The sequence below is a fragment of the Sciurus carolinensis genome, chromosome 3, assembly GCF_902686445.1.
Source record: "Sciurus carolinensis chromosome 3, mSciCar1.2, whole genome shotgun sequence".
NCBI classification, from domain to species: domain Eukaryota; kingdom Metazoa; phylum Chordata; class Mammalia; order Rodentia; family Sciuridae; genus Sciurus; species Sciurus carolinensis.
Window position 1 is genome coordinate 18,079,723 of NC_062215.1, and position 20,458 is coordinate 18,100,180.

Genomic DNA, 20,458 nt, shown 5'->3' on the forward strand with positions numbered 1-20,458 from the left:
GCAGAGGATTGAGTTTTATTTTATTTAGTGAAACACTCATACGTAAAAGAATCTTCAGCGCGGACGTCCTGAGCCGCGTGTGTCGGGAAGCAAGCGAGGCCCGCGTCCGCGCCCTCCCGGGCCTGCGCACTCCTCCACCCTCCCGCCTCTCCGCCTTCCAGGCCCCGGCCCAAGTCCCAACTTGCCAGGAGCCGAGCCTCCTCTGGGAGAAGCCGGGAGTCAAGTGACCAGAGGGTGGGGCCGGAGGGGCTGGGCCCTGGCAGCGCCGCCCAGCTCACAGCCACCCCAAAATGTGGGGACGGGCACCGCAACTGCAGCCTTCCAGGACGGCGTGGGGTGGGTGGGAGGGGCGTCTAGTGTGACCTGCTGGGAAGGGTGGGGTCTTATCGGACCCCTACTGGGTAAGGGGGTGCCAAGGCAAATGCGAGTGGGAGGGGATTGCTAATGGTGTTCTCCTAGAACGTGGAAGACAGGGCACAGCAGGACAAGCGCTCAGAGCCTCCTCGGTGACTAGAGGCCCCTTCCTGGAGAGTCACCTCTTCTGGATCCGAAACTGCCGGAACAGCCACTGGACAACGAAGGGCCACAGGAGGAGGAAGAGCAGCGTGGGAGCTGAGAGCCTGAGGGGCCAAGGCCGAGCCCTGGGCGTGGGCCTCTGCTGTCAAGAGGGAAGGAGTCAGGGGCCAGCCCAGGCTCAGCAACGCCCTCCTTAGGAACCTGCTTCCAGAACTCACAGAGAGCCCTGCCTCCCCCAAATTGGGAAGATCTTACCCCCAAGTCTGCACCATTAGCCCGCGGTGTATCTCTGACACCATGAATCCCAACTCCCTCCCATATCTTTCAGGCCCAGCTGTCAGGAGAGGCTGGAGGGAGGGACTGGCTCCTCTGGGCCACACAGCAATGACCCTATTGTTAGGACCTGAAAACCCTGTATTGTAAAGGATGTGCCACATATTTTAAAGGATGTTAGTTTGTAAATATTCTCCTCCAGCCCCGCTGGTGGGGCTGGTGGGGCTGGTGGTGCGTACCTGTAATCCTAGCTACCTGGAGGCTGAGGCAAGAGCAGGAGGATGGCAAGTTCGAGGCCAGCCTCAGTAACTTAGCCAAGACCTAAGAAACTTAAAAAGACCCTGTCTCAATATAAAAAGGGTCAAGGATGTAGCTCAGTGGTAAAGCACCTCTGGGTTCAATCCCTAGTACAAAAATAAATAAATAAATGTCCTCTAGAAAGAGTCAATGCTCCTTGGAGAAGTGGCAGATTCCAGGACTGGGGGCACTGAAGGGAGGGGATGGGAGAGTGTGGAGCATCATGTACCAGAAAGCCAGGTAGCTTCTAAAAATGGCCATGTTCTAAGAAGGTAACATCTGGTGTCCGGTGCAGTGGCACATGCCTGTAATTCCAGCACCTCAGGAGGCTGAGGCAGGAGGGTTGGGACTTCAAAGCCAGCCTCAGCAAAAGTGAGGCGCTAAGCAACTCAGTGAGACCCTGTCTCTAAATAAAATACAAAAAGGGCTGGGTGGTGGCTCAGTGGTCGAGCGCCTTTGAGTTCAATCCGCAGTACCATAGGAAAAAAAGAGAAAGAAGGTAAGACCTGGCTTGCAAGGATCTCCACTGGTCAAAGCTGTGGCAGTCTGGGCACCAGAAAAAGTGATCTTTACAGTTGATTGGAATACTGAGTTTTTAAGAATCATGAGTCTAGGGGCTGGGGAGATAGCTCAGTCGGTAGAGTGCTTGCCTTGCAAGCACAAGGCCCTGGGTTCGATCCCCAGCACCCCCCCCCAAAAAAAAAAAAAAAAAAAAAAAGAATCATGAGTCCAGGACTGGGGTTGTGGCTCAGTGGTAGAGCATTCTACTGGCACGTGTGAGGCGCTGGGTTCAATCCTCAGCACCACATAAAAGTAAATTAATAAATTAATTAAAGGTACTGTGTCCATCCTATAACTAAAATTAAAAATATAAAATACTAAAAAAAGAATTGCGAGTTCATAATCATACTCAAAAAGAAAACTAGCTGGCATGGGGAATCACACGCTTGTAATTCCAGTGACCTCGGAGGCTGAGGTAGGAGGATCACAAGTTCAAGTCCAGTCTCAGCAACTCAATGAGACCCTGTCCCAAAAAACAAAAAGGACTGGGGGTGTAGTAGTGATAGAGCCCTGGGTTTAACCTCCAGTACTGTAAAAAAGGAAGAAAAAAAAAAAAAAAAGCGAAAAAGAAAAACTATAAGTTTGTCACCATTGAGGAGACTTTTAAGTCAATGCCTTACTTTAAAAATAGATAATTAGAAGGGCACGGTAGTGCATGCCTGTAATCAGCCCAGTGGCTCAGGAGGCTGAGGCAGGAGGATCCAGAGTTCAAAGTCAGTCTCAGAAATTTATGGAAGTCCTAAGCAACTCAGCAAGACCCTGTCTCTAAATAGAATATAAAAAAGGAACTGGGGGGCTGGGGCTGGGGCTCAGTGTGGAGTGCTCACCTAGCATGCATGAGGCCCTGGGTTCGATCCTTAGCACCACATAAAAATAAAATAGAAGTATTGTGTCCACCTATAACTAAAACAAAATATTACATAAACAAAAAAAAAAAAAAGGGACTGGGGATGTGGCTCAGTGGTTAAGTGTCACTGGGTTCAACCCCTGGAACCAAAAAAACAAAGATAATTAAGGGCTGGAGGTACAGCTCAGTAGCAGAACACTTGCCTAGCAGCTCAAGGCCCTGGGTTCTATCCCAGGTGCCACACGCACAAATAGTAATAATTAAGAAGAAAGAATTAAGCACTTATTGTGCTTTTCCACAAGGGACTATATTTCCCAAGGTAAGCAGGGAAACTCTACAGAAAATTTTTAGCTAATAAATGTTACAGGAATAGAATTTTAAAACCCTTTTTTTTTTTTTTTTTTTTTTTTTGCAACCACTTAATAAATAATTGATTCAGGCAAAGATAGTCAAATCTTGTCAAAAACTGTGTGGCAAATGCTGAGGAACTGGATATTCCCTGGATTCAAGAGGAAAACATGACATTCCACAAGTAGGTTGAGATCTTTACCTTTTCATTTAGGCTAGCAGACCCTACTAGGATCTCTAGTGGTAAACATCCAGATACCAGATGTCCCCTGATGTGAAGAACATCATCTCTGGTCCAAAATATTTAACCTGACCCTAATCCAGTTTCTTATTTCCAACGTCCGGTTCACAGGAAACACCTCGTACAGAGGAATCAGATGTAATTAGACCCAAAAAGTGGAACATTCCTTTTACAGCTTCCTTCCCCAGCCTGATCAGCAAGCCAGTAGCATGGGAATGGACGGGTCTAGATAAAAGGACACTTAGGCTAGAGATGTTCAGAAGCAGAGTGCTTGCCTAGCATGCTTAAAGCCCTGGGTTCAATCCTCAGTACCCTCTCAAATAATAATAAAGACAATAACAATAATAATAAATATCACTTAAGGGGCAGAGGAACTAGGTGCAGGGTGTGGTGCTGGACTGGGCAAACAGCGGCTGGAAAAAGCAGTTTTAGGACAGCTGGAGAAATCTGAATTTGAATTCAGTATTTGATGATTTAAGGAATTGTGTGTGATCCAATGTTCTGGCTAGGTAGAGGAATGTTTTTATTTTGAGAGTTATAAACCCAAGTATTTCAGGGTGAAACGTGATGTCGATAATCTACTCTAAAATCCTTGGCATTTAAAATTGGCAAAAGGTAGAAAAATCAAAGAAAGAATGCCCTGTGGGGGAGGGCGTTGATTCTGAGTTAGCCATCGAGAGGAGGGGATGTTGAAATCCCTGTTGCAGTGGCTCACACCCACCATGCCAGTGGGTTAGGGGTCACCCCAGAGATCTCCACATACCACCAACGCTCTTCTGCTCTAGCTACTCCAGGCTTCTCAAGACTAGACCATGCATAGCTGGGCCTGGTGGTGCACACCTGTAATCCCAGCAATTCAGGAAGCTGAGGCAGGAGGATCTCAAGTTCAAGGTCAGCTTTAGCAGCTTACCATGGCCCTAAGCAATTTAGGGAGGAAACCTCACCTCAAGGAGGGGGGTAAGTTGGGGATGTAGCTCAGCGGTTTTAAAAAAAAAAAAAAAAAAAAAAACCCACTCACTGGGTTTTCAATCCCCAGCAACTCCTCTTAAAAAAAAAAAAAAAAAAAGCAGACCACTCAGAATGCTGGGTAGCAGCACAGAAGGGGAGACAGACTTGGGCTATGCTCAGCTCCATCACATGTTGATGATAACTGTAATAGCAACAGACCCCACCGGAGGCCTTGCTGGATGCCTAGCACTGCAGAGGCAACCTCTGTGCATCATCTAGTCCTCACAGCATCTCAGTGAGGCTGTGTCCCCTCAGGCAAGTTACTCAACCTCTCAGAACCTGTTTCTCCATGTGTAAAAGAAAGATGAAAAGAAAATCTATTTCATGGGATCACTGTGTGGATTGAATGACCGAATGCAAGTATTTGGCTGCTGGGGCCCTAGGAATGTTAGCTGTTATTTATTCTACATGGCTGAGATGGATGCACGACGCAGGGCTGAACTGACTGTTTGGAGGTAAACCCAAAATCTGAGAATAGGAGTTTTGGCTGAGGGGCAACAGGGACCCCAGCCCCAATGCAACGCTCAGATACCTCATGGTCCTATCTCTTGGGATTAGCCTCATGCAGGTTTCTTTCAGCAGAGGTGGATAAGCAGGGAAGGGTCCTCTTCCCACTCTCCCTCCCAGGTGGAAGTGCTTTAGAACCCTTGACCTCCCTGCCTGCAACAAAAGCCACACCGTTCTTTGCACAGAGCTGCAGAATTGTGGAGGCATGGTGACAAAGACAGAAGTGGCTGGATGAGGAGCCCAGGGCAGAGACGAAGAGTTCTATAGCAATTTTGGCCCAGACTTTGAAACGGGGGATAGGGAAACTCACCTGCTCAGCAGGCTGGGGCTTATTTTCCAGGCTCTGCAGCCTCCCCTGGACATCCAGCATGTTCTCCTGCAGCGCCCGAACTGTCCCCACCAGCCATGTATCCAACTCCTGGGGTCCCAGCAGGGTGACCCCCAACCCCTCTGCAAAGCACAGAGACACAGGGAAGGGGACTCAGCTATGGGTGCAGCCTGGGGCAAGTCCAGGAAAGTGTCTATGTAGGGCTGAATCCTTAGTCCCAAGTGTGACTCTTGTAAGGTCCATCCACAGGGCTGAGTACGGGGCTGTGGGGGTCGGGGATATAATCCCACAATTTCCACTGACTAGCTGGAAGACTGTGGGCAAATCATTAACAAGGAGTCTCATTTTGTCATCAGAAATCTAGTGGTAGAGCACTCAGCTCCCCCAGAATGCACCAGGCCCTGGGTTCAATCCCCAGCACCATGAAAGAAAAAAAAAAAAAAAAGAAAGAAAAAAAGAAATTAAGGGAAAGTGTTCTCTTCCTCACAGGGCAGCATGCTCAGTGCAAAAAAGGAAATATTTATGAACATGTTCCTTTGGGGACTTGGCACACAGGAAATTCTAAAAGAGGATAGGGCAGAATTCATTGTCCATTGAGATTCCCAAGAGAGAATTTCAAAAACACAGTTTTGGTGACTTCCCAAAGTTATGAAGCTGGGGGTGACAGAGCTGTCCTTACGCAGCACCTGTAGAGGGTATAGACTCTTGGGTGGCCCACAGGAGAGGAGGCAGGGCAGGAGCTTTGCCTATCCAGGCAGGCGTCTGGCTATTTGTCGACCCTGGCTGGGCAGAGGCTCCTGTCCCCAGGAACAACTCTAGACTTTTACCTTTGCCCTGAGAGTGCAGCCAAGGGAAGGCCAAGGCCTCCAGAACCCTGGAGCAGGCAGAGGGGGTGAAGGACAGCAGGAGCTCACCTTTCTCTCCAGGGGGCTCGAGACTGTTTCTGGCATCAGGCTGTCCTCCAACTGCTCCCCTCTGTTCTGCCCAAACCTGCTGAGATGAGTCATAGGTCCAAGGTGGGGGGTGGGGAACCAGGGCACAGTGGGGTGGGGAAGGGAGGGAATGGAGGGTAGTCTCACCAGCTCAGGTTCTAGCTGCTCCAGGGAATCACAGAAAACCTCCAAGTCCAGGTCTCTGGGTGGCTGGGACTCTGGGTAGGGGAAGGTAGGGCCATTGCCAAGAGGAAGACTGGGGGGAGGGGAGAGGGTGTAGAGGGGCAGAGGCACCTGTCCAGGAGATATTAGGGGTCCTGCTACAGCAGGCACCATGGGCCGCAGGAGTGAGACCCAGGAATAGGCATCCCAGAGCCTGCCCCTTGGCCTCTGGAAACATAGGGGGCCTCAGCATCCATGGACAAGAGGCATGAAGGTCAGAGCACGGCAGGCCTCCCAGCCTGCTCTCCTCCACCCCTCCTAGAGGTGGCCACCACCAGCCTGGGTTTGGTCCTCTGGGCCTCCTGCCAAAGCACTAACCTGGGCTTGGGGGTGCTGGTTGCTTGGGGAGGCAGGGAGGTCCAGGGACAGCCCCATCATTGCCATTCAGCACCTGCACTTTCCAACCTGTCAGAACACAACATCCAGAGGCGGGGCTGAGAAAAAGCTGGTACCTCCCAGTGACATCAAATCCCTCATCCCCATTAGCTAGGAACACTGCCTGACGCGCCCAGGCCATCGAGAGCACTGGCTGGGGTCCTTACAGGGACATCAACTGGAGCCCTGGGTGCCCAGCACCCGCCTCCCCAGCCCCCAACTGAGCAGCCCCCTCAGCCTAGATCTAAGATAGTTCACTTGAACTTTCCAAGCCCCCATTCTGGGGATCTGACCTGTGACCCTTCTCAGGAAGCTTTCTGGGGGCCTCGGCATGTCAGGGATCACCTGGTACAGGGGCTCGAAGTAACCAAACATATCCTCTGCCACCTCGCCCAGAGGCACAGTGTCGATCACCTGTGGGGGAGGGGCTCTAATGGAGAGGAGCTGGCCCTTCCCACCAGGTTCCCTCTGTCCTCTTTCAGCTGGGCGTCCCCCTTGCTACGCCCTGTCATACCCTTCCACCCTGCACCCAGCAAGACACAGGGTGATTCCCAAGGTGGTATCAATGTGTAGGAAACATAATGGAGGCCAGCACCAGAAGGGTGAGGGGCAGGCCACCTGTCTGGAAGCTTGGGGACAGAGAACCACAGCCCTTCATACCTTCTGTGCCACCAATTTCATCTCAGTGATATAGGCGGACATGGCCTCCTCCCTGCTCATCTTGCCCAGGCTGTTCCAGGCATCCCTGGAGGGGAGGGGGGAGGGGTGGAGGACCGTGAGAAGGCTGGTTAACAGCTGAGTCCTGGTTGCCCAGCAGGTGAGCAGCTCACCACTTATATCGTCCAATGGGGTCCCAGAATCCAGGCCTTGGAACCAGGCAGGGCCCCATGGTAGCTTGCTTGTAGTAGCTATAGAATCGCAGCATCTCTTCGTAGGAGGGGCGGTAAGAACCTGGGTACAGGGTTGGGAAGTGGAGAACACAGCATCACCTCCAGCTCCAAGAGAATGGAGGGGAGGGAGGAACACCCTGGAGAGGGCAGAGATGGCAAGGGAGATGGTGAGGGGTCCCCATCCTTCAGGACAGTGGCAGGAGGTAACAGGGAGCACCAGGACAGCCCAGGCAGGCACTTGTGTGAAAACACCGCAAGGATCCTCCTCACTTCCTCGGAGTCCTGCCCCGGCATCCTGAATCCCAAAATGGTGGTCCCCACAACCTCACCATTCTTAGGAAGGTTCTGAATGACGCTGACTGCAGCCTGGAACTGTTTCTGGTAGTCTGGCTCTGGGCTTTCATTCTTGGTGCCCATGCTTCTCCAAGCCCTGGGGCCCTACTTTGGGGCGACTCTGCAAGAACGAGCCTCAATGTGAGCAAGCCCCAAGGTCCATGGTGGCACCGTAAGCCACGTGTCCGTTCCCAGAGGAGCGTAAACCAGGGTCTTTAGAAGTCTGAGAGATACCTGGGATGTCAGAAGTTGCAGCTGAGGAGGCTCATTTTTCCTACCTCACGGCAGTATGGGTGGGGTCGGTGTGGCGAGGACCTCAATGGGTGGGTGGAGAAGCAGGTGCCAAGGGTCCCAGAGTCGGTATGTCCCAGATGGGCTTTTCTAGGTGCACATCTTCAACTCCTGGACAGGAGAATGGGAGGAGTCAGGGTGGAGCCTCGGACCATGGGCCTCCGCAGCCCGGCCCGGCACTCGCCCCGCAGCTCCCACTGCCGGGACCCCTGGGTCCTCTCTTGCCACTAACCCTTGGCTTCCGACTGACCTCGGGGTCCAGTCTGGCAGGGATGGGAACGCACAGCAAGAGGGTAAATTTAAGCCAATGAGAGGCACCGTTTCACATTCAGTTTCTACACACTAACCACTCAGAGCGGCCCTTTCAAGATTATGCAAATAGCTTCGCTGTGCTTGTACCAATCAGGCGGGGACAATCTACGTGTTGGACTCCCAAACCCGACAACCAGAGGCGAACTGCAGCGCCCTCCGGTGGACACAGTGAACAGTGGGGTCCTTGCGCCCCCTCGTGGAAATTCACTCCTGCTGGCCTTTGCCCACCCGCCTATAGGAGCCGTCCAACACAGATTTCTGGATACTTGGGCGCTGGAGATGGAAAACAGAGTCTTGTTTTGAGCCAGGCGTTCTGGAGAAGAGACATTGGAGCTGAATTTTGGAAGATTTGAGAGTAACCCAAGAGAATAACGAGGATAGTACTCCTGGAAGAAGGGCTCGCAAGATCAAAAATACAAAGGGGAGCAGACTCGATATTCAGAAAGAAAATTCAAGACTCCACAGGGGTGGGGACTCAAGTCAGTATGCAAAATCTCTGGATCGGAAATATATGAGAATGGGGTGTGAGGACAATAGGTGGCAAGTCTAGGTCCCGAGAACTGCATTTTTCCGTGTGGGAGCCCCGCGGTGGGCAGCCGCCGAGTGGCGGTGTGTGTCTGGCTCCCTGCCCTGACCCAGGACACCTGCTGCGGACAACGCAGTCATCGGGACATCCCATCCTTCCCACTTATAAGTGTACACCTGACACAGCCACCAGAACCTGCACGCGGACGCTTGCCCACGGGTGGATGTCACGGACACCCACACAGCTTGAGGCCACGGTCCTGGGACCATGGAGCCCCAGGCTGGGGTGTCAAACCGTTCAAGCTTCGAAACCCAGAACCAATTCCCAGGACTCGACTTGGTGCTTCCTCACTCTCCAGATCAGTTTCGGAACTTCTACCCCTGAGGGTCGGCAACTGGCCTGGTGCGGGGAGGTTAATCCAGTGACGTCACTGCCAAGGCTCCCCGCCCCGCCCTTCGGGTTCGCTCTGCCCCGCCGCGCCGCTCGGTTCCCGAGTTCTGCGGGTTTTCCTGGCCCGCAGACCCTTAGCCCACGACAACCCTTAGCCAGAGAGGGGACCGCGGAGACCGGTCCCCTCTCTGGCTCCCACCCGAGTACTCCTGGCGAAACCGATGAGAGAGGGTGGGGTGGGTCCCTGCGTTCTCTTGGAGTCAAGGGTCCCCGGAAAGGAGAGGGTGTTTGTGCAGGAGGACAGTTCTCGCCCCTCTGGTGCCAGTCCCCCCGACCGTGTAGGCGCTGACCACGGATGGGGCGGAGATCCCAAGATCTCACGGGAAATGGGGAGGCGGACTCACGACCAAGGGCGAACGCGGAGACTCTGGGGACGCACAACTCCGGGCCTGGGGTCCCGCTGCCGGCTCGCGCCGCCCCCGCGCAGTGCTCGCCCCGCCCCTGCCCGGCCCCCGCGTCCCTCCCTCCTTCCCTCCTCCCGAGGTCTCCTCCTCCCGACTCTCCCGGCGCCGCTAAGTTTCTTCGCTCGGGACCGCGCAGAGAGCCGGGGCCGGGCACAAGCGGTGTCTCCGCTGCTCTGTCCCCGCGCGCGCAGACCCGGGCCCGGCCCCGGCCCCACCAAGCCATGCTGTGCGGCCACTGGAGGAGGAGGTGCCGCCGCCCGCCTGAGGAGCCTCCGGTACCTGCCCAGGTCTCAGCGACCCTCGCGCTCCCGCCCTCGCCCGCGTCTCCGGACGGCGGCACCAAGAGGCCCGGGCTGCGGGCGCTGAAGAAGATGGGTCAGTGACGCGCAGCGGGGGTTCAGGGTGGGCGCGGACTGTTCCCAGGGGCTCACCCTGGGAGGAGCGGAATGTTCCAGGCTGTCGCTCCTGGGCTTCCCAGGCGCCTGGGGCTGGAAAGGAAGTGCCTGCACCGTCTCAACTGGGGGTCGCGCCTGGGGTCACCCGAGGTTCCCTGGCCAAGCCAGGCGCCCAGGATTTCCGCGCCACCAGGAGGCGCCCGCGGGGCGTGTCAGAGTGTGAATTTGGGCAAGGGGCGAGGATGGAGTTCCTGGGAGCAGGGAAAGTGGAGGGGGTGATAAAGGTTTGGAGTGTCCCTCACCCGGCTCCCTTCTATGGGTTACTAGGACATCCTGGGTTCTTGGAGGCCCTTGGGAGGGATGAGCTGCTTGTGGTCGGCCTCTGTGGAAGAGGCTGGCCTCCGTGGAAGAGGGTGGCGTCCCAAGAGAACTTCAACCCTGGAGTCCCCACAGGGGCAGTGTCAGCGACACAGTACTGGCAGAACTGTGGTAACTAGTGAGAACATTGTCAGAAAGCCCAACTTCCCAGCTCAGACATAAGGGAAGTCACTAGTTCGGAAGGAATGTGAACTGGCATATTAAGCATGTCTCAGAAACAGCCAGGCACTGGGTGGCTTACACATGTAGTGTCATACAATCCTCTGCACCTTCCCGAGAGGTAGGTGGTGTAATCCTCATTTCCTAGATGAGGAAACTGACTCAGAGAGGTCAAGAAATTTGTGATCACACAGTGAGTGAAGGGCACCCAGGCTGTGCTCCATCACACGGCTGGCACCCTCAGATGCGGGTGAAGTGGGACTCACTGGGGTGAGGGCTTTGAACAAAAAGAGTGGGGTAGATGAGAGATAAAATGTAAAGTACTCTATGATGGAAGAACTGCCATTGGTAGAACAGTTAATGACAGAGGGGTCAGGCATGGAACTAGGGAGAGACAGGGCAGAAAATCAGGGCTGCCCAGAAAAGCCGGTGCCAATCTTCAGGCAGAATTCAGATGTCCCAGTTGCCAGCCTTGCCTTCCCTCCACTACTGCACTTTCCTCTCATGCATTGCACCTGAATTTATTGGGCACAGACTCTGATCTGAACACTACATTTTATTTACCAAGACCTGCCCTGCCCTCAGATCAATCATGCATGTGTCCAGCATTTATTGGGTGCCTGTTGTGTGCTCTGTCCCCAGGGCTTCAGTACCAAACAAAACACAGTCCTGTACCTAGAGAGCTGAGCACTCTGGCAAACGGGTCAGACAGTGCAAGTGAGGGAGGAGACCCAGAAAGGAGTGGGGCAAATGAAATGCTGGGGAGCCAGAGAGGGCCCTGCTACACCCAGAGCTGGAGGGAGGCTGGAGTGGACAGGGGAGAAGCAGGTGGGGGCAGATCTTCAGAATTCCTCTTTGTAGAGTTACAGACTTTATTTGGAGAGCAGTAGGAGCCCCGTAAAGTTCTCAAGTGGCAGTTTTGTGGCAGTGGGTGGATAAAGCCTGCAGTGGAACAAGGGGACCCATAGGAGGGAGGTGGCGGAGTAACTGGGGAAAGGGGGTCGGTCGGGGCTCAGACCTGGGCTGGGGCAGGGGTGTGGGTTCAAGAGGCTCCTGTTAGGTAGACAGGGCTGTCTGGACGGTGTCTCTGGGTAGGTGTTGGTACCATTCCCTGGGCTAAGAAGCAGTATGATTTGGGGATAAGGGGTGGATGGTAAGGTGATCCACTGCCAAAATGCCAAGGGTTTTTATTTGTTTGTTGGTTGGTTTGTGGTACTAGGGATTGAACCCAGGGGTGCTTAACCACTGAACCTCATCTTCAGCCCTTATTTTATATCTTATTTAGACACAGAGTCTCGCTATGTTGCTGAGGCTGGCTTTGAATGTGTTATCCTCCTGCCTCAGCCTCCTGAGCCACTGGGATTACAGGCACGTGCCCCCGTGCCCGCCAAGAACTCTCCTGGAGCCAGAGAGGTGGCCCCGGAGTCAGCCCCTGAAGGGGGTTTGGATGCCAAGAGAGAATGTAGTGAGGCCACCACATGCCTGGCTGCCTCTGCCCATTCGCTCAGCCCTATCAGTAGGCCAGGTGCTGTGCCAGGGGCCATGGCTACAGCAATGGCTGACAGAGTCTTGCCCCAGGGAACTTGGAGGCTAGTGGATGCATGATTACTATCCTAACTCAGCACGCAGCAGCTGAGTAAGGCTGCTCGGGTACTCCAGGCTCCTCATCAGGGCGACACTGTCAGGAGCTGTGTGAGTATTGGAATGTCATCTTGGTCACCCTCCCCCTCACCACTGGCTGGTCCTGCTGAGTGACTGCTGAGTGATCCCTGAGAGGAATGTAAGTCTGTAGGGACTGCCCCTACCAAACCACACTGAGCCCAGGGACGGGTGGAGACAAGACCCAGGTGGCCTGCGGCTTTAGCACCTCAGGCCATCGGGGCCAAGGCCTAGGCCCACCGCACAGGTAGCTTCCACTACCCCGAACCTCTACCCCTCCCAGGATGACCCTGCCACTGGGCCCTGCCTCTCCCTTCACCACACCCCTTAGACTAAGAGAACAGATCTTATTTCAGATCAGGTCAAGGAACTAGGGCAGGGAGTGGCTCAGAGGGACCCAAGGGAAAGAAAAATTCTTTAGGGTCACACTAGGGAGAGTCAAGCCAAGGGGGAGGCACCCCTGAGTGGGAGCACCCGGCAGCTCCACAGACTGGGAAGACAGCCCCGGGAGCCCCCTGCCGATGAGCTCAGAGTCTTGATCCCACTTAGTCCTCGGACATACCTGTGGGAAGGTGCCCTCCTCAGTGACAAGTGAGAAACTTGAGGTGGAGGGATGAGGCCCCCCCCGGGAGGACTGCATGGTTAAGAGGCAGCGTCTGCCTGCACCACGGCCTGGGTGCCCATGATGCTCTCTGTTGTCAAATGAATAAATACTAATTGACACCTTCCAAACACCGGCCCAGGTGCTCCTGGAGTATTAATCACATCTGCTCACAATCACATGAGGTGGGTGGTACCATGAACCTCCTTTTACAAACAGGGAAGCTGAGGCCCAGAGAGGTTCCATGAGTCACCCAGGTTCAAAGCTGGATATAGGTGAGAGATCTGAACCCAGCCAGTGGCCCCGAGTCCAGGCTCCTAAGACAAGGAATGAAAGAAGCTTCCACCTGACCAGGGCCTGCTGCTTCTCTCTCCAAGGTGGCCTGCCAGCCTCCAGAGGTGTCCTAGTTTTCTGTTTGTTTGTTTTTTGTTTTTCTTTGTGGTGCTGAGGATGGAACCCAGGGCCTTACACGTGCTAGGCAAGCACTCTACCACTAAGACACACCCCAGCCCTGTGCGACATGCTTATACTAAAAAAGCATTTGTTGTTTTTCTGAAATTCACATTTAACTGGTGCGCTGAGTTTTATCCAGCAATCCCATCTCCCCAGAGCCCTGTCTGCGCCTGTGCCCTGATGCTCCGCCCCGACCCCTAATCCGCCCGTCGGGCAGAGGACTGAGTAGGCACAATCCTGTTGCCTCCTGCCCCTGCCTGCACGCACCACCACAAACACACCCCTGGGCTCTCCTGATGGCCCACCCAGGATGTCTCCTGCAGGGTGAGTGGGACTGTCACTGTTGGGGTTGGCAGGGAGGGGTCTCCAGAGTGACCCCCGTCCCTGGCAGGTGCCTGGCCTGGGTGGTAGAGAGAGTTGGGCTGTCCTCCAGGCTAAGCAGGGGCCTGCCAGGCTGGACAAGGGGCTGGCTTTGTCATGTCCTGTGGCCCCTCACCTTTTCCCCTGGCGCTGCCCTTACCTCTGCCACCAACAGGCTTCATGCCTCTTCTGGCCCCACTGGGAAGGTGCTGCCACCTTCATCCCGCTGGGTCCACCGTCCAGGGGAGCACTACCTGCCCTTCCTGCCTTTGTTTATTCCAGGAATGCTGAGGACTCCGGTGCTCCCTGCCTCCAGCCTGGGCGTGGCTGCCAGCTGGAAGGAGGGGGCCTGCCGCTCAGGGGCTGCCCGCTGGCTAGGGGTCACAGTGGGAAGGTGTTTGGGAGCCTGTCCTTTTGAGTATCCTCTCCCAGCATCTCCCGGGGCCAGACTACAGGGAGCACTCCTCCTTCCCTGCCCTCGGCCTTGGCACAATCTCGGATTGCCGGCTGCCTGTCACTGTTCCCTGCGTGTCTCACATTCCTGCCGGAGCCTGGGCACCCTTCCTGAGTGTGCACTGGCTCTCACACACACCCTGCCTGCTTCCCTCCCCCACACGCCCCTGTTTGCACACACCCTGCCCTCTGCATACCACCCCTTTGTTCCACCCCCAGAACCACACAGCACCCCTGCTTCTCCCCACAGGCCTGTGCTGGCCTCTGCCAGCACCCTACGTGGCCACTCTAGCCTTGGGTAACGTGCAGTGTTTGCGCATGCACAGCTTGCCCTCTCTGAGCTTCAGCAACCCATCTAAGACTGCGGTGGTATGAGGCGGTCTCCGGCTTTGGCCACCGAGGCAGAACTACACAGACCCCAGATCATACTGCCTTGCAACTCAGAAATGCTGGGCCTGCCCCCTCTAGGCTGCTCTGGGGGCTGAGATGAGCAGTAGACTCGGGAAGGTGTCCGAGCCCCTGGGGTGATCCTATAGTGGTGGGAGAAGCCTCACTCCTGCCCAGAGAAGGGCCAAGTTGGAGGCCTTGGGTCTGAGGAAGGCAGGTGCCTCTTCCCTCCTCTTCACCTCCCAAAGCCCCACCCCAGGTCTGTCCTTGGTCATTTCTGAGCACCCACTATGGGCCAGGCCCTAAACTGAGTGTCCCATGCCTTTTCTCACATGGGATCAGGCTCTTCCAACTCCCAACTCAATCCCAGTCTACCATTTATCCACCCAGTGACCATGGAGGAGTTGGTTAGCTCTTTTTTTTTGCCTCTTTAGCAGCTTTTATTGTTATTATCTTATTTATTCATTTATTTACTTTTGTGGTACTAGGGATTTAACCCAGGGGCACTCTACCTCTGAGCTACATCCCCAGCCCTGTTTCCATTTTATTTTGAGACAGGTTCTCAATAAATTGTGAGGCTGGCCTCCAACTTTCAATCCTCCTGCCTTGCCCTCCTCAGTTGCTGGGATTATAAACATGTGCCACTGCATCAGATTAGCAGCTTTTATTATTAAGATATTAATCCATGCTGGATGCAGTGGACAAACCTATAATCCCAGTGGCTTGGAAGACTGAGGCAGGAGGATCACAAGTTCAAGGTCAGCTTCAGCAACTTGGTGAGACCCTTTCTCAAAATAAAATATAAAATGGACTGAGATGTAGCTCAGTGGTCAAGTGCTTGCCTAGCATGTGCTAGAGTTCAGTCCCCACGCCACAAAGTGAGAGAGGCAGAGAGAGAGGGAGATACAAATCCCAAACCTTCCAGCAAAAACGGAATCAGTCTTCATCATTGAAATCATGGATGAGATGATCCCTGTCAAGGGCTCAGCACGAGGCCCAACACATAGCAGTAGCAATAATAGGTAACCACAGTGACCTGGGCAACACTCACACACACCTGCAATCCTAGTGACCCCAGAAACTATGGTAGGAGGATGGAAAGTTTGAGACCAGCCACAGCAGCTTTGCAAGACCCTGTCTCAAAATAAAAAAAAATAAAAAAATAAAAAAAAATTAAAAGGGCTGTGGATGTAGCTCGTGATAGAGCGCGCCGAGGTTCAGTCCCCAGTATCCCCCTATACACACACACAAGATTAATTCATATACCATATAATGCATCCACTTAAAGCTTACAGTGGTTTCTGGTGTATTATTAAATATTTAAAGTAAAGGTAAAGTGCTGGGCACTGTGGCACACACCAGTAATCCCCAGGGGTTGGGGAGGCTGAGACAGGAGGATCGCAAGTTCAAAGTTAGGTTCAGCAACTTAGCAAGACTGTCTCAAAATAAAAATTTAAAAGGACTGGGGATGTGATTCAGTGGTTAAATGCTCCTGGATTCAGTCCCTGGTGCCCAAAATAAAAAGGACTGCAGATGTAGCTTAGTAGTAAAGCACCCCTGGGTCCAATCCCAGTCAAAAGAAAAAATGTGATCAAGCATATATAACATAAAATTGACCATTCTAACCTTTTTTGTTTTGTTTTGTTTTGTTTTGGGGGGTACGGGGGATTGAACTCATGGGCACTCAGCCACTGAGCCACATCCCCAGCCCTTTTTCGTATTTTATTTAGAGACAGGGTCTCACTGAGTTGCTTAGCGCCTCACTGTTGCCGAGGCTGGCTTTGAACTTGGGATCCTCTTGCCTCAGACTCCTGAGCCGCTGAGATTACAGGCATGTGCCACCGCAGCCGGCTCATTCTAACCATTTTTAAGTGACCAATTCACTGGCATTAATTATAATAGGTACGACCACCACCATCACTTATTTCCAAAACTTTAACAGCCCCCAACAGAAGCTCTGTAATTATTAAGCAGTAACTCCCCCTTCTCCCCCATCCCCTGGCAACCTCTGATCTACTTTCCATTATGAATCTGCCTCTTCTGAGCGCCTCAAATAAGTGGAACCATCCACAGTTTATCGTTCTGCACCTGACTTCTTGGCTTTATGTTTTGGGGGTTCATCTGAATTGTAGCATGTGTCAGATTTCATTCCTTCCCAAGGCTCAGCGACATCCCATTGTGTACACACGCCATGTTTTGCTTCTCCATTCATCTGTGATGGGCAGCTGGGTTGTCCCCACCTCTGGCTATTCACCCTCATTTTTCCTGTTATTATTCCCCCACCCACTCAGTCAGGAGTGGCCTTGGGTCTGGTCCAAAGTCAGAAAGAAAACCCAGACAGAAGGAGGTGGGAAGTTGATGCACCTGTTCAGGGCCACAGGAGTGAGGTTGGGGCAACATCTGTGCGTTTGGGCCTGGACATACCTACAGATGTTCCCTGGGTGGCTAAGTCCATAGCTTAGAAGCCCCCCAACCCCAGGACTCAGCCCTGGGCCCAGCCTGGTGTCCAACCTCATTCTGTTCGGCTTTTCCTTTGGGTACACACCTAATGTGTAGTTAGGGAGTGTTGGGGGCCGTGTGACCCAGAGGCCAGTGCCACCTGGGTGGGCAGCCTGGAATGTTACCCCTCTTCTCTCCTCAGCAGGCTCCAGGGGAGCTAGGGGCAAAGGCCAGGAGTAGCGGCCCCCTCAGTGTGAAAACCTGCCAGGGGGACATCTGGTATTCGGGCTGCCTGTCTTGGTGGCCTGTTTGCAGAATACTCTGGACAAAACAGAAGCTGGGTGACTCACCTCCATTTCCGGCCTTAGTCATTCACCAGCCCCCTCCCCACCCCCACAGACTTGGCATCAGAGGACTGGCCGGGTTAGGGGAGGTGGCCTCTGCTGCGGAGCCTTTCCTAGGGCTGAGGGGTGGAGGAGAAGTGGGCCAGCCATAGTGGCACTGCAGGTTCCCCTGACCTGCTCCCCTGTTGTTTCTCAGGGAGAATTCAGAGGTTGCCTGGGTGTGGTGGGAAGCAGGCGGGGAAGAAGGTGGTCAGGCTCTTTGAATGGAAAGAGGAGGAGGGTTCCACCTCCCCTTCCTGACCAGGGGCACCAAGTGGGTGCTGACCCAGAGGGCCACAGTCAAGTCCCCAAAATTCTCTCTCTCTTTTTTTTTTTCCGGTGCTGGGGATTGAACCCAGGGCCTCTTGCCTGTGAGGCAAGCACTCTACCAACTGAGCTATATCCCCAACCCCCCCCCAAAAAAAACTCTTGGAGCTCTTAGGGCCCCAGGCTGGCCCCAGGAGGACCACAGTTGCCTAAGAAGGGCAGGTTTCCTCCTGCCCCTGATTCATGGCCAGCCTCAAAGCCATGAAGTAAAAAATTTCAATACAGATGCCCAAGCTCCACCCCACACCTGGTGGGGCAGCATCCCTGGACCTCCAGGTGACTCCATGCACAGCTAGGGCTCAGAAACCCTGAGCCCCAAGGCCTCTGCCTTGAGCTTAGGAAAAACAGGGCAGGCCTGGGGTAGACGCAGTTAGCTCCCATCTGAGGGCCTTTCTATAAACAAGCTGGAGCCAGACTCTGGGAGGAGTGCTTTGGGGAGGAGATAAGACCTCATTCTGCCCTCAGGTCTGATAAAGTTCTCTGAAATGACCATGTAGGATTTTGTTATTGTTAATTAAATGAAAAGTTGCTCTTGGTGGTCAGGAAAAGGAGAACTGCTATTTGAGGACAAATCAAGGAAGGCTTCCTGGAGGAGATGAAGGACTGAGCTTTTTCTTGAAGCACTCAGCTACTAGTAGGAGAAAGGGAAAAGATCCCAGAAATGATTCAAGAGACAATGCAAAGAAGGTCCAGGGATTTAGACTTTTTTGTTTGTTTGGTACTGGAGATTGAATCCAGGGGTGCTTTACCATTGAGCTACATCCCTAGTCCTTTTCATTTTGAGACTGGCTCTCACTAAATTGCTGAGGCTGGCCTTGACCTTGCAATCCTCCTGTCTCAGCCTCCCCAGTGTCTGGGATTATGGACATGTGCCACTGTGCCCAGATTGATTCCTTAGGTCAGAGTTTGCAACTGGGGCTTATTAAAAGAAGGAGCCAGGCGAGGCAGCCAATACCTGCTTAGGAGGCTGAAGCAGGAGAATTGCAAATCTGAGGCTAGACTGAACGACTTAGTGAAACCCTGTCTCAAAATAAAATTTAAAAGAAGAGCTGGGGACGTGGCTAAGTGGCAGAGTGCTTGCCTAGCTTGTGTGAGGCCCTGGGTTCAATCCTGGGTTATTTTTTCTTGCAAAAAAAAAAAAAAAAAAAAAAAAATGAGGAAGAGAGGCATGCTGTGGAGTTTTGTTTGGCTCACAGTGGTTTTGGTTTTTTGTTTTTTCAATCTGATTTGGTTGCCAACATTAAAAAATGTGGAGGCTTCACATCCAGGTCCAGATTCCCATTCTCTGGAAACTCTGGGCCCTCATCCCCTCCTGGCTGTCCCCCTCCCTGTGCAGGGTATGGACTCTCTGGTGGCTTGGTTCCCTCCTCTCCTATTGTCCTCTGGCTCATAACCCTTTGCTGAGATGTTTCAGAGCCGGCTCCACAGGGCCAGGCAGTGTGTCCAGGGGCTTAGAACCAGGTGGGGTGGGGAACTCTCCAGGGCAGAGGTGGTCATTCTGTAGAATCCCCTGAATTTTGGATTTTTACTGAGGTTTGGATTTTGCAATAGGTATTATTGTGGTTTCCGCTTTATAGGTGGAGAACGTGAGGCTTATAGCAGTCACAGGTTAAGGCTATCAGGGCCAGGTAACTGGGAGGTGACAGAGTTGGGACCTCATGCCCCAGAGCCCTGAATTTTAATTCTGCTCTTCCACTATTCCCACTGCCCAGGGTGGCTGCAGCGGCAGCAGGGAGCAGAAGGGCTGTGTAGTGCAGTGATCCCCTGGTACCTGGAGATCCGCCAGGCAGGGATGGTTCTGGAGTTGTTGGTCTGTGTCTCCGGTGGCCTCTGCAGTCTTCCCTTGTCTTTGGGAAGGCAAAAGTCAGAAGCTAGGGCTGTAGAAAGAGATTTAGATTAGACAGTGAGACTGCTTTCCTGATGGCCACGTTTCACATCAAGGAAATGCTATTGGTGGCGGATTCTGGCTCGAAGGCTTTGATAGAAAATGGTAGCAAAAAGGGTGACCTTCAGTGACGCCTGAGTTCCCGGCCCAGCGTGAAGGTTGTTATGCTCTCAGGGACTGGCTACAGAGGCCCCAGCTGGGAGGGAGGATGACAAGCAGTGTTTGGGGCCTCCGAAGCCTAAAGCCAAGTGCGGAGATGGCGACTTGTTACAATAAGAAGAGGGACAGGGCAGGGAAACTCACTGACGGGGTCTGGAGAGACTCAGGGAGGGAAGGCGGTGCGCCCCAGCCGGGAGAGGCAGGTGGGAGCTTCTGACAGGGACGCTGCCTGGCAGAGCTAGGCTCAATGTTCCTGGTCCCTCCCGGCAGGCCTGACGGAGGACGAGGACGTGCGCGCCATGCTGCGGGGCTCCCGGCTCTGCAAGATCCGCTCACGCACGTGGCACAAGGAGCGGCTATACCGGCTGCAGGAGGATGGCCTGAGCGTGTGGTTCCAGAGGCGCATCCCGCGGGCGCCATCGCAACACATCTGTGAGCAGGCTGGGCCCGGGGTGGCACTTGGTGGGGCGGTAGGGACCGGCACGGTCGCCACCGCCTGACCCAGCCCTGCCCGCAGTCTTCGTGCAGCACATCGAGGCTGTCCGCGAGGGGCACCAGTCCGAGGGCCTGCGGCGCTATGGGGGCGCTTTCGCGCCTGCGCGCTGCCTCACCATCGCCTTCAAGGGCCGCCGCAAGAACCTGGACCTGGCGGCGCCCACCGCTGAGGAAGCCCAGCGCTGGGTGCGTGGCCTGGCCAAGCTGCGCGCGCGCCTCGATGCGATGAGCCAGCGCGAGCGGCTTGACCAATATCCTGCTGGT

General features: G+C 53.9%; 2 protein-coding genes across 15 annotated transcripts in view; one reads left to right on the forward strand and one right to left on the reverse strand.

Moving 5' to 3' along the window:
- Acbd4 (acyl-CoA binding domain containing 4) lies at positions 1 to 13,845 on the reverse strand. Of its 9 annotated transcripts, none has more exons than XM_047547602.1 (11): positions 13,827 to 13,845; positions 7,913 to 8,080; positions 7,675 to 7,799; positions 7,286 to 7,406; positions 7,116 to 7,200; positions 6,749 to 6,869; positions 6,399 to 6,485; positions 6,006 to 6,076; positions 5,841 to 5,919; positions 4,909 to 5,048; positions 4,177 to 4,751 (listed from the first exon to the last, which is right to left on the reverse strand). In XM_047547602.1, exons 3-11 carry the CDS (start codon positions 7,760 to 7,762, stop codon positions 4,491 to 4,493), a joined length of 1,053 nt encoding a protein of 350 aa, XP_047403558.1. In that variant the 5' UTR covers positions 7,763 to 7,799; positions 7,913 to 8,080; positions 13,827 to 13,845; the 3' UTR covers positions 4,177 to 4,490. The 9 variants fall into 9 exon arrangements, with proteins under 9 accessions (XP_047403562.1, XP_047403563.1, XP_047403560.1 ...); XM_047547599.1 differs by lacking the exon at positions 13,827 to 13,845 and adding an exon at positions 9,602 to 9,694; XM_047547601.1 differs by lacking the exon at positions 13,827 to 13,845 and adding an exon at positions 9,548 to 9,641.
- Plcd3 (phospholipase C delta 3) overlaps positions 9,584 to 20,458 on the forward strand; it is a 19,321-nt gene continuing 8,446 nt past the window's right edge. Inside the window, exons 1-3 of one of the 6 annotated variants that reach the window (XM_047547594.1) lie at positions 9,584 to 10,036; positions 19,970 to 20,131; positions 20,217 to 20,445. In XM_047547594.1, coding sequence (XP_047403550.1) covers positions 9,883 to 10,036; positions 19,970 to 20,131; positions 20,217 to 20,445 — 545 coding nt within the window. In that variant the 5' untranslated portion in view covers positions 9,584 to 9,882. Of the gene's footprint in view, positions 10,037 to 11,279; positions 11,355 to 13,587; positions 13,631 to 19,969; positions 20,132 to 20,216; positions 20,446 to 20,458 lie in introns of those variants that run through there. The other 5 variants (XM_047547591.1, XM_047547590.1, XM_047547592.1 and 2 more) reach the window with 5 other exon arrangements.